Below are 13,751 nucleotides of genomic sequence, written 5' to 3' on the forward strand. Positions count from 1 at the left end.
GCTCACAGTCTAGTGGGGCTATTAGGTGTCTAACTTGCCAATAAATCTTTTTGTCTAGATTCAGTGAGGAATCAGATACTGCTGTAATAGAAAATTTTGATGATAATATCATTGCCTGATCACTGCTGAAAATGAGAGAAAAATAGTTAATGAAGTTTTGGAGAACAACAACAAGGAAAGAAAGAAGGGAAAATTTTCCCAATAAGATATAAAATGTATTAGGATGCCATGAAAATTATAACAGCATGAGGGGCATCTGGGTGGCTCAGTCGGTTGAGCGTCCGACTTCAGCTAAGGTCATGATCTCGTGGTTTGTGAGCTCGAGTCCCACATCAGGCTCTGTGGTAACAGCTCAGAGCCCGGAGCCTGTTTCAGATTCTGTGTCTCCTCCTCTCTCTGCCCCTCCCATACTCATGCTCTGTCTCTCAATAATGAATAAACGTTAAAAAAATTTCAAAAAAGAAAGAAAATTATAACAGTATGTTATCTGCACAGAAACAGATAATTATATCAAGGATATACAAGAGATGAGGTGTCTACGTGGCTCAGTCGGTTGAGCGTTTGACTCTTGATTTCAGCTCAGGTCATGATCTCAGTTTGTGAGTTTGAGCCCCACGTTGGGTTCTGTGCTGACAGTGTGGAAGCCTGCTTGGGATTCTCTCTCATTCCCTCTCTCTCTGCTCCTTCTCCACATGCATGCATGTGCATGCTCTCTCTCTCTCAAAATAAATAAACTTAAAAAAGAAAAAAGCCCTAGATCATTTGTAAATTGACATTTCAAATTAAAGGAGATGGGAGGGCTTATTTCAAAAACACTGTTCAGAAAGTGATTATCATTTGAAAATTAAGACGGATCTCTAATTCACCCCATTCCCAAAAATAAATACCAAGTAGACTGAAGATCTAAATGTATAAAATAAAGACTGAAAGGCACTACTATACTATGTGGTATTTGCTAATGCTGATGTAGAGGAGGCTTTTCTATGCATGAGACCAAATCCCCAAAACCATGAAATAAAAGATTAATACATGTGATATTAAACATTTTTAATTTCAGTAAAAATTTCTATATAATTAAGCACACCATAAAGTTAAGGCAAAATAAAAACTGGAAAAATTAGCATCCAATAAACTTATATTATCATTTATAAAGAGCTACCAAGCAACTTGCCGATATTAAATGAACATAAACTTTGAAATTGACAATAAAAATGACTGAAGTGTAAGGCCCTCTAAAACTTAATAGGAATGTATACTGGTACAAGTTGGCAGGGTGGGAGCAAATTTGACAAGTTATCAAAATTCAAAAAAAATTTTAATGTTTATTTATTCATCTTGAGAGAGAGAAAGAGAAAGCATAAGCAGGGGAGGGGCACAGAGGAGAGACAGAATCCCAAGCAGGCTGTACACCATCAGAGCAGGGACTGATGTGGTGCTCAAACTCACAAACTGTGATATCAAGTGTCAAGAGTCAGACATTTAACCAACTATGCCACCAAAGCGCCCCTTTCTTTTTATATATATATAATTTTTTAAATGCAAAACTTTAAGTGTAAACATTCTTTGACACAGTGATACCACTTTCTAATAATTTGTCCTATAAAGATACTTGCACAAGTAAGAAAAATTATAAATGAATATCAACTACATCATTATTTGTAATATGGGAAAAGAGGAAATAACCTAAATATCCCTCGATAAGGAACTGTAAAATAAATCATGATACATCTAAGCAAGAGTATATTATCTTACCCTTTAAAAGAAGGAGAAAGTGGGGCACCTGGGTAGCTTAGTCGGTTAAGCATCTGACTCTTGATTTGGGCTCAGGTCATGATCTCCCAATTCATGAGATCGAGCCCTGCGATGGGCTCTGCACTGACACCCTGCTTAGGATTCTCTCTCTCTCCCTCTCCCTCTCATTCTCCCTCTCTCCCACTCTTTCCCAAAATGATTAAAAACAAAACAAAACAAGGAGAAAGAGACATACCATGTTATACAAGGATGCCCACAATAAATTAAGTGAAAAAAAGGGAGTTACAATACATTTTGTGTAACGTGACGCTTACTTCATTGTTTTAAAAATTATGTGTGTTTAAATATATACATGCATTTATAAAGCTACACAGGAAAAAGCCTGGAAGTATATGTAAACCTTAACAATAGGAAGGTTTTATTATCTACTTAATACATTTCATATTGCTTTACCTACCTTTGATCGTATTATATTTATGATTTAGAAGAACATAATTTTTAAAAATTATTCTTGTGGGGCACCTGACTGGCTGAGTCAGTACAGCATGTGACTGGGTATCAGCGTTGTGAGTTTGAGCCCCAAACTGCATGCGGAGATTACTCAAAAATAAAATCTTTAAAAAAATTAAAAACAGAGATGCCTGGATGGCTCAGTCGGTTAAGCATCCAAGTCTTGATTTCGGCTCAGGTTATGATCTCACGGTTCCTGAGTTTGAGCCCCGTGTTAGGCTCTGCTCTGACAGTGTGGAACCTGTTTGGGATTCTCTATCTCCTTCTCTTTCCCTCCCTCTGCACCTCCCCTGCTCATGCTCTTTCCCTCTCAAAAAATTAAAAATAACAACAAAAATAAATAAATAAATAAAATTCTTGAAATAGCTTTAAGATTCTTCATTTTCTCTAAGAATATCAAAGAATCTTAAAGAAAAAACATTTTCCATTTCATTTTTTCAGTTAAAATAGTGTCAAAAATCCTATTTTCCTTAATAAGCCTAGTAATGCCTAGTATATTCTCACAATTAGAAACACAGAATCTAGGAGCACCTGGCTGGCTTAGTTGGTGGAGCATGTGACTCTTCATCTTAGGGTCATGAGTTTGAGCCCTACATTGGGTGAAGAGACTACTTAAAAGCAAAAACAAAAAACCACAGAGTCTAAAAATTCCTGAAAACAATGTCCAAAAAGCAAATGAAAATGCTCTAGGACAAAAAGAAAATATTCATTAAACAGTTGACTTGCACAGTTCTTAGAAAGAAGCACATCATTTTAAAATACATTTGACAACTTCTTTGGACCACCAAAGACATATCTAACTGTGTATGGAGTTTAAATTGTCAAAATATGCAAAATTTTTAAATTCAATAGTTTTTAACACCTCCTGAAAGGCAGATAATCATTACTTTCAAGGTTTATGTTCTTTCTATCAATATATGTATGAAAAACAGGCAATTCTAAGGTATCTCGCTGTTTTTTCTAGACTTCTATGAATTAAGAGAAAACAGGGAAAGAAAAGTGCTTAATGTACCAGAAAACAGCCCTGAATAAGAATCATGAGGTGCCAGAAAAAAGGAGAAATTAGTTTAAAGCCCTTAGTTAGGAATTAAGGAATAGTACGCTCAACATGAGTGAAGTGTCAGCCTAAATCAGAGAGTAAAGATATGCTACCACCAGAAAACAAAGCCTAAACCTTTTCTAAGAAAAGGAAAACAGAGAAGACTTTTCTCCAAGTTTCTCTCTGCTCTAAGCAAAAGAATGTAAGATTCCAAAGCAAAGCAAACAAACAAACAAACAAACAAAAAAATTAGAGTGTAGTCATGGCACTCCCATTTCAGGAATCTTATACAGTATATCCCTAAATCACAAGTAGGAGATTTACAGGAAATCCAGACTAGAAGGGAAGGACATTCAATGTCATTATCAATGTGATGTGATCTTTATACCTTTTTTTTTTTTATTACTAGTTCTGCCCTAATTTAAACAGTCTTATTTTGTTCAATTTAATTTTAAGTTTCTATCAGTTCCAAAAAGATACAGTAGGTAGACTAAAAGTCAATGGGCTACAAATTGTACCTGTGCTTTTCCATAACAGGACAGAATTAAAGGAATAACAAGATGATATCAAGTAAGCTCATTTTTAACATAACATCTGTCTTTCCAAGAATAATAGAAAAATGCTCAATTTGGGGTACCTGGGTGGCTCAGGTAGTGATCTCACAGTCATGAGATTGAGCCCAGCATCATACTCCACACTGAGCATGTAGTCTGCTTCGGATTCTCTCTCTCTTCTTCTCCCTCGGCTCAACCCCCACTCTCTCCCACTCCCTCTCTCAAAATAAATAAGTTTGAGACAGAGAGACAGAGCGTGTGCAGGAGACAGGCAGAGAGAGAGGGAGACACAGAATCTGAAGCAGGTTCCAGGCTCTGAGCTGTCAGCACAGAGCCCGACGTGGGGCTCAAACCCACGAACCGTGGGATCATGACCTGAGCTGAAGTCAGACACTTAACTGAGCCACCGAGGTGCCCCTCAGAATAAATGAATAAACTTTACCAAAAAATGTTCAATTTATTTTAGCTCTTGTCCTTGTCATTATTTGATCAAATTGATGCTGTATTGTTCAGTCAATATGAAATGTGCTAAAAAGCTGCTGTGATTTTTCTGAATCTTTAATATTATGCTTATTAGAGTACTCAGTAACTGAATCAAATTTCTATACTTTAAAACTTTTTTATTTTGAATTTTCTGAAGTTTAATAGCTTTAACATGGTTTAAAGTATATATGGCACTCTAACAAGTTTTTAGGCACTATTTTTTAATTTATTTTTTAGGCACTATTTTAAAAAATAACCTATACATTCCTCTAGATTAAATTCTTACATGTATTTAACATACACATATATTTATGCTAAATAAGTAACTAAAAGGAGTGTCATACAAAGTGAACATATCTCAAAAGCAATATAAAAAAAAACAACATAAAAGATTTTAAAAAGTTAACTTCCTTCTTAAAACAATTTTAGCTGATAAAAAGCCTTTCTTTATAGTGGAATGGAGACTTGGTACAGCAAATAATAAACAGGGTGTTCAATATAAACAACAGTAATAAAATAATAAATAAAATAAAATAATACAATAAAAAATAGCAACTTAGGAGGCACCTGGGTGGCTCAGTTAGGTGTCAAACTCTCGATTTCAGCTCAGGTCATGATCTCACAGTTTGTATGATTCAGTCCTGCATCAGGCTCTGCACTCGCAGCTCTACCTCTCTCCCTGCCCCTCTCCTGCTCACATGCATGCATACCCTCTCTCTTTCTTTCTCTCAAAATAAATAAACATCTTTTTTTAAAAAATAGCCACTCATAGGGGCACCTGGCTGAGTCAGTTGGTTAAGCATCTGACTTTGGCTTAGGTCATGATCTCACGGTATGGTCTGTGAGTTCAAGCCCTGCACTGGGCTCTCTGCTGTCAGTGCAGAACAGAGCCCGCTTCAGATCCTGTCTCCCTCTCTCTCTGCCCCTCCTGCACACAAGCACATGTGCAAGAGCGTTCTCTCTCTCAAAAATAAATAAACATTAAAAAACTAGCAACTTACAATAATTAAGTTATCCCTAGACTAAAATGAGTAAGAAATCACAGGCAGAATACCCTTAAATCAGTTCAGATCAAAGATTCATAACTTACGGAACCAAATTTATCTCACACATTTATAATGTAATTGGAAATAGATAAGTTTTCATTGATAAGTATCTGATTATCTAAGACCTTTAAAAATAGTGTTGAGCCCAGAAATCATTCTCTAAAAACTTTCAACCAAGAATTTTTTAAATATAAAACGTGAACAATAAAAAACATAACACATACTAAGAGTTCAAATCTCATATAATGTTATATAATTTTGGGGCAATCTTGCACAGCTCTGTACAGAGATCTAGACTTTTAAAGAGATGAAAATAACAAAACAAGAAATAAATTACCTGCTGCTTCCAGCAATGCTTCTAATCGTGCCTGTGTCTCTGGATCCACTGTGCGTAAGTCTGCTCCTTCTGCAGTACTTGATAAGAATATCTCTGATGTTGTTTTAAGTACTGGGTTATCCAGATCTTCTTGGTCCAAAATAAATGATTCAACCTGTTTATGAGTTAAAAATGCAGTATCTATGAAACTAATCTCCATATTGTCAGAATAACTATAATTTAAAGTAATATGATTTCTGATTTAGAATTTAAGTATAAGCAGATAAATTACCGTAGAAACATGAGGCTGTGGGAAGGGTCTTTGAGGGAGCGTCCTGCCTATCTGCTTATCTTCAGACATAACTATAGTCTAATTCAGATACACCAGATTCAAGTTTCCTGAAGAGCATTTCATCTTCTGTGCCTAGCACAGAGCTTGGTTTCTTTTTGTTTAAAAAAAATTTTTTTTAATGTTTATTTATTTTTGAGAGAAAGAGAGAGACAGCAAGTGAGCAGGGGAGGGGCAAATAGAGAGGGAGACACAGAATCCGAAGCAGGCTCTAGGCTCCGAGCTGCCAGCACAGAGCCCGACGCGGGGCTCAAACCCATAGACCACAAGATCATGACCTGAGCCGAAGTGAGGCACTTAAACCAACTGAGCCACCCAGGCACCCCCGTTTTTTGTTTTTAAATGAAACAAGTACATGAACGTAGCCCCTGGGAAGATGAAAATTGGACTAGATAGTAAAAAAGACTAGATAGCATGGATAGGTCATTAAGGCACATTTTTTCCTCTCTTCTAATCAATTTATTAATTTCTGATTCTTAAAAGAAAATAGTATTTAAAACACTGCCAAATATCTAGAGCCCTACAGACAAGAAAGTTAAATGAGGTTAGGAAACATACCTGTTTGTTCACTGCTGTATCCTCTGGCCTAAGAATACATCATATAAAGTAAGTATTGAATACATAATCGTTGAAATGAATGAATGGTATAAGCAAAAGCAACTGATGAAAATAAACATGTAACCTTCTAATTTCAAAACAAGTTAATTCTAAATTAATTTTCTCAACAAGTAACATATGTACAATCTTTCTGGGAAGCAATTTGGAAATGTGTACCAAAATGCTTTAAAAGGCTCATGCCCTTTGATTCAGTAATTCCATTTTCAGGAATCTATCCTTTAATAAGTATCTGAAAACCACAGGGCACCTGGCAGACTCAGTTGGAAGAGCATGTGGCTCTTGATCTGGGGATCGTGAATTAGAGCCCCACACTGGGTGTAGAGATTACTTAAATAAGTAAAACTTAAAAAAAATGGTTTTTTAAGTATCTGAAAGCCAGACAAAAATATGCAGGGGTAGTCACTGCACATTAATTCAAATTCCAAAAATGAGAGGAAAAAAAACTACAACGGGGAATTTGGTAAATATATTTTGTACATTCACAGCATAGACTACCATGCAGTCATTAAAAACAATGTTTTTAAAGCATAATTTAGTTACATGAGAAAACATTTATAAAGTTAAATGAAAATCACAAAATTCAAAACAGTACGATCTTTGCTAAAAATATACATATATGATTGTAAACATGAACATGACTACTCATGTATATAACGAATATATACTTATATACCTAGATACATCTGCAATATGTAAATATGTATAACCAGGGAGGTTAACATATTTGTAGACAGATAGAAAAATAGGAACAGAAAGGTTAAGTACTTCTCCACGGTCACATAGCTAATAAATGACAAAGACAAGGACAGGTTTCAAACCCAAGCCACATAGCTACACAATCTGTGCTCTTAACTACTAGACAAGGCCACCAGACAGGACCACAGTACTTGGACTACATTATTTGGCATATGTGGCTGTTGTCATTAGTTTCATAATGGACACCAAAAAACATCCTAAGAAAGAGTGTAAAGTGAAAACAATTTGGTTACATTTTATTATCCAGTGAAGTACTAAAATTTTACAAAATAAACTTCAGATCTAATAACATGGAGCCACATTACTATCCTGTAACACAGCTTCTTTCATATGTAATTACAGACAAAGATGCCATTCTAAATCCATGCCAAAAGATAAATGCAGCCTACCAGTTGTTAAATTATATTAAAAGATAACTGTGTGTACAATAAAAATCTTCTCACGGGCCCAAGAAATTATTAGGTATTATTAGGAACTTACCAGTTATGAGAACAGAAAAACCATCATTCCAAATTCTAGAATTTTTTTATTACAAATGGTACTGAGAAGTTAACGTTTCTATTTTATAAAAAGCATTGGTCTAATATGGTATTACACATATTATGAAGACAAACAGAGATTATAGGTACCATGTAACATTTTAAAAATCCAAGTTAAGGATTTTCTATTCTCTCCCATTCATTTCCCCAATGAGTAAACAGTATTTACTCAAGTCCTGTTTTATATGAAGCACCATGACAGTACAAAAATATGATAGAAGATAGAAGTTAAAGGCACCATGACTATCACAAAAGACCCCAAAGAGAAACAAATGGTACAACTACATGTATTAAACAGTGAGAAATCACTTCCAGCCCCAGTAATCCAAGACTTTGCACATGCAGCAGCATTTAACTTAGGCTTTGAAGGATGAATAGAATTTCACGAGGTAGTCAGACATGGGAATAGAGGTAGAAGGGAATGAAATAAAAAATGGGCTTGAAGATGCATTTGGAAAGCAATGAGTGGTCCACACTAAAAAAATACAAGGTCCTTCATATACTGCTCGTGGGAATCTAAATGACACGACCCCTGTGGGGAACAGTTTTGCAGCTTCCCAAAAATTAAACATAGAATAACCGTATGACCCAGAAATTTCACTTCTATGTATATACCTAAGAGGATTTTTTTTAATGTTTATTTATTTTTGAGAGAGACAGAGAGACAGAGGATGAGTGGGGGAGGGGCAGAGAGAAAGGGAGACACAGGATCTGAAGCAGGCTCCAGGCTCTGAGCTGTCAGCACAGAGTCTGACACATGGCTTGAACCCCCGAACCACAAGATCATGTCCTGAGCCAAAGTTGGATGCTTAACCAACTAAGTCACCCGGGTACCCCTACCTAAGAGGATTTAAAACATACAAAAATATGTCTACAGAAGGCCATACCTGTATTATGCACAATAGACAAAAATTAGAAAAAAAAAGTCTATCAACTGGTAAATGGATAAACAAAATGTGGTATATCCATATAATGTAATATCATTCGGCCATTAAAAGGAGTAAGTAATGAGGGGCGCCTGGGTGGCTCAGTTGGTTGAGCATCCGACTTCAGCTAAGGTCAGGAGCTCACAGGCTATGGGTTCCAGCCTCGCGTTGCGCTCTGTGCTGACAGCTTGGAGCCTGGAGCCTGCTTCAGATTCTGTGTCTCCCTCTCTCTCTGCCCTTCCCCTGTTCATGCTCTGTCTCTCTGTCTCAAAAATAAATAAAAACATTAAAAAAATAAATCAAAAAACACAGAAGTAATGACACATGATATAGAATGCAAGGCGAACCTTGCAAATACTATGCTTAATGAAAGAAGAAACAAGAAGTCACATATTGTATGGTTCCACCTATATGCAATGGCCAACAGAAACAGATTTATAGAGATAGAAAGTAATTTAGTGGTTAACTGAAGAGTCAGTCAGAGAGGGAGGAATGAGAGTGAGTACTAATAGGTCTCAAGTTTCTTTCTGGAATAATGAAAATGTCTGGTATTAGATACTGGTGAAGGTTGCTATACAACCTTGTAAATACACTAAAAACTACTGAATTGTACACTTTAAAATGCTAAATTTTATGGAAAGGTAAACTTTACATCAATTTTTTAAAAAACTATAAAGTACCTAAAGTACAACTACAGCTTTAGGCTACACAGAACAACCGGGAAGAGATTTGAATAACAACAGGCAAAAGTTGATTTGCTCATGGTCTATCTGGTCACCACCAGGAGAAGGAGAGAACATCAGTAGCAATGTCATCCGGGATGTCAGTAATGTTAGTATCACATACACAAGACAGCACATGCCTAAGTGCAAGACAGCACATGCCTAAGTGCTTGGGAAGAATCAAGTTTGGAAGAAAAACACAAAATAGAGATGTGTCCCATGCCTTCAAAAGGCTTACAACCTCTCTCCAAAAATTAAAATTCATAAAACAACTTACTCAGTTTAATTCTCCTACATCTTAAAAATGCATGTAAATTCAAGTTTCAATCAGGCAACATGACATAATGGAAAGAATATTGTACTAGAGATCAGGAGACTTAGGTTGAAGTATCAGTTTCATCAGGCACTATGTGTGATGTTAAGCTGTCACTTTCTGCGTTTCTGACGTTCCATTTCTTCCTCAATCAACAAAGGTAATACCTGCCCTACCTATCTTACAATGCTACTGAAATGATGAAATAAGGTAAAATAACTTGAAAATAATAAAACACTATATAGGGGCGCCTGGGTGGCGCAGTCGGTTAAGCGTCCGACTTCAGCCAGGTCACGATCTCGCGGTCCGTGAGTTCGAGCCCCGCATCAGGCTCTGGGCTGATGGCTCGGAGCCTGGAGCCTGTTTACGATTCTGTGTCTCCCTCTCTCTCTGCCCCTCCCCCGTTCATGCTCTGTCTCTCTCTGTCCCAAAAATTTAAAAAAAAAATAAATAAATAAAAATAAAACACTATATAAATGTAATTTTTTAAATTTTATGTAATTATAACTCTTTTGTCCTGTCACTCACCAGTGTCTATATTCTATGCCTTTTCAAACTGGAAGAGTGATATTCATGAAGAATCTCACATGATACACTTTCATCAGCACTCACTTGAATTCCTTTTTTTCATTTTATTAACCTTTTCAGTTTCATTAAGATATAATTAACATACAAGACTTTATGAGCTTAAGGTGTCCAACATAATGATTTCATGTACGTATATACTAAATGATTACCACAGCAAGTTCCATCACTTCACATAGTTATAATTTTTCCTGTGATGATCACTTGAATTTTCAAGTGTAGTTTTAGGCATTTTATATTTAAATGCTGGCCCAAAAGATCAAATTCTAAATATCTACAACACTTGTTAGAAAAGTGTTAAGTTTCTCAGAATGAGTTAATAATTATACATAACTATATACACAAATGATCTGAATACATTTATGTCAATCAGAGGTACCAAAATGCACTCAACTCTAATATATCCTTTGTCTTGTCTTCTCCAAAATTTTATTTATGTTTTTATTAAAAAAAGTTTTTTTAATGTTTATTTACTTTTGAGAGAGACAGAGACAGAATGTGAGTGGGTTGGGGCAGAGAGAGAGAGGGAGACACTGATCTGAAGCAGGCTCCAGGCTCTGAGCTGTCAGCACAGAGCCCAACGTGGGGCTCGAACTCACAAGCTGTGAGATCATGACCTGAGCTGAAGTCGGCCACTCAACCGACTGAGCCAGCCAGGCACCCCCTTCTTCAAAATTTTAAAAGCCTGTCTCAATGTGCGCTCAATAAAAGCAAAAAATATCCAGTTATGTCTATTACTTTGGGAATATTTGGTGGCTTGCTTTTGGCAGTTCATAAATATCTCACCTGATAAACCTGTTGAAATACATACACTTATAATTCAGATTGCAATAGCATTATCTCAAAATATATCTGGTCAGCCAACATGAAAACCATCTATAGCTCTATGGAAATACTAAATTAGACAAATTCTGTATATTTAACATAAAAGGCTTGGTGAGATAGTCTCCAAAAACAGGTCTATAAAATGGATAAGTCCAAAATAATGTTAGATCTAGTTAAATTAGTCTTTATCGTGTATAAATACAGAAGGCTCATAGTTTTTTATCTTATATACAGCTAAAGGATCACAGAAATGTCTCTACTGCCCAGTGACAGTTACATAGCTCATCTCTATCCAGCAACTACACTGAGCAACAAAACATGAAACTTCCACTTACAATGGTACTGTTTTTGCCAATGACAATAAAGTTTATTTTGAGCCTTTTTAAAATTAATTTTTAATGATTATTTATTTTTGAGAGAGAGAGAGAGAGAGAGAGAGGCAGAATGCAAGTGGAGGAAGGGCAGAGAGAGAGGGAGACAGAATCTGAAGCAGTCTCCAGGGTCTGAGCTGTCCGCCCAGAGCCTGACACAGGGCTCGAACTCACAAACGGTGAAATCATGAACAGAGCCAAAGTCGGATGCTCAACCAACCAAGCTACCCAGGCACCCATAAAGTTTATTTCAAGTCTTAAAGATTGCAAACTTTTTTTTTTTTTCTATCTTTGATTAGGTACAAAAATAAACGGTTGAAGTAAAAAAATGAGAGGAATTCTGGTTCACAAAAACTGTTGTTTTTTTATAAGTAATCTTTTATAAATGCTAACGGCAAAAATACTTTAAGTCTTCCTTCCCAAAAGTTTTTTCTCTCCCTCCCTTCTTTTTAAAAAAAGGAACTATAGTCTCTTCAACTAGAATTTATGCAAAGGAGGGCAAGAAGGAAAACAGAAACAAGCATTTTCTCCTATTTTTTACCTATTTGACATTTCAGAAATGAACAACTGGACGGCAACAGTTACCAGGAAAATTAACCACAGACTCAACTATTATATTATCACCTGAAAAAAATGATGTCAGTTACATCACCAAAATCTAGTTAGAAAAACCATTGATTAACCCAGCTATGCTTTGGCCAAAACTCAATTCCACAAAAAATAAATAGGGGCGCCTCAGTGGCTCGGTCAGCTAAGTGTCCAACTTCAGCTCAGGTCGTGATCTTGTGGTCTGTGAATTCAAGCCCTACCTTGGGCTCTGTGCTGACAGCTCAGCGCCTGGAGCCTGCTTCAGATTCTGTGTCTCCCTCTCTCTCTATCCCTCCCCTGCTCACACTCTGTCTCTCTCTCTCTCTCTTGCTCTCCCTCTCTCAAAAATAAATAAACATAAAAAAATAATAAATAAGATTTAAAAAGTTAACAAGTTTAAGTAAGCAGTGTTATAATTAAAACTTTTATGATATTAGTGTTTTAAAAAAGACCTATAAAAGCAAAATAATAAAACCTCACCTATATATTCGTCAAGAACCAACTGCTACTTTCTCTAAGGTATATTTCTGGAAAGAGCAACTACTAGTTAAGAGGTAAAAAGTTAGTGAAAAAGAAACATTCGATCATAAAAAATGCACATATATATGTTTGTTTATATATTCTCCAGTCACGTGGTTATATCAAATAAAGACTATCAAGCTCTCAAATATAAGTTGAAAACACATTGTTTTGCATAGAACACCTGTTAATGTAACAATAAATTATGAAGCTTTTATCTTAAACATGTTAAATAAATTTGTATTTTGAGTTAGAGACTAAAATATTAGTAGCCACAAATTTTGTTCCTGCTAACTTTAAGAGTACTCATCACTCCCATGAATTCCAACTGGAGCTATGAGAAAGCTCAAGGGAAGGCTAAATTTTTTATACTACTTTTCCTCACAAACTTTCAAAAATAGAGCTCCCTTAAGAGGTTCAGATTTGATCATTTAAAATGTAAAGCTAAGGGACACCTGGGTAGCTCCGTCGGTTAAGTCTCCGGCTTTGGCTCAGGTCATGATCTCACAGTTGGTGGGTTCAAGCCCCGCATTGGGCTGCACACTGGCAGTGTGGAGCCTACTTGGGATTCTTGCTCTCTCCTTTTTCTCTACCCCTCCACTGCTTGCGCTTTCTCCCTCAAAACAAACAAACAAATAAATAAACTTTCTAAAATAAATAAATAAATAAATAAATAAATAAATAAATAAATAAAATGGAAAGCTAAATAAAACATTTTAAACATCTGAAAATGTTTTAAAAATGTATTTGCTATTTATCTTCACTTTTGTACAATTTATATTTGGATAGACCAATATGTCTTACTTTTCCCCACTCAGAGTAAGCCCTCTACTTTAAGCCAGAATCAGCATTTACACCAGTTTTAGAATGTAGGTGGCTTACTATTGATTTCTACTTGGAAGGGCAAAAAAGGATGGATCAGTGTTCCAAGAGATAATTA

The 13,751-nt window shown here is 35.9% G+C and overlaps 1 protein-coding gene across 4 annotated transcripts in view; it reads right to left on the minus strand.

Annotated features, from left to right (window-relative positions):
* The window catches only part of ANKHD1 (ankyrin repeat and KH domain containing 1), a 131,607-nt gene that overhangs the window by 97,373 nt on the left and 20,483 nt on the right, over positions 1–13,751 (minus strand). For all 4 annotated transcript variants that reach the window (XM_060635934.2, XM_060635932.2, XM_060635935.2 and 1 more), the window contains exon 2: positions 5,722–5,875. In XM_060635934.2, coding sequence (XP_060491917.2) covers positions 5,722–5,875 — 154 coding nt within the window. The remainder of the gene's footprint in view (positions 1–5,721; positions 5,876–13,751) is intronic.

This window comes from Panthera onca, chromosome A1 (assembly GCF_046562875.1).
Source record: "Panthera onca isolate mPanOnc1 chromosome A1, mPanOnc1 haplotype 2, whole genome shotgun sequence".
NCBI lineage: Eukaryota > Metazoa > Chordata > Mammalia > Carnivora > Felidae > Panthera > Panthera onca.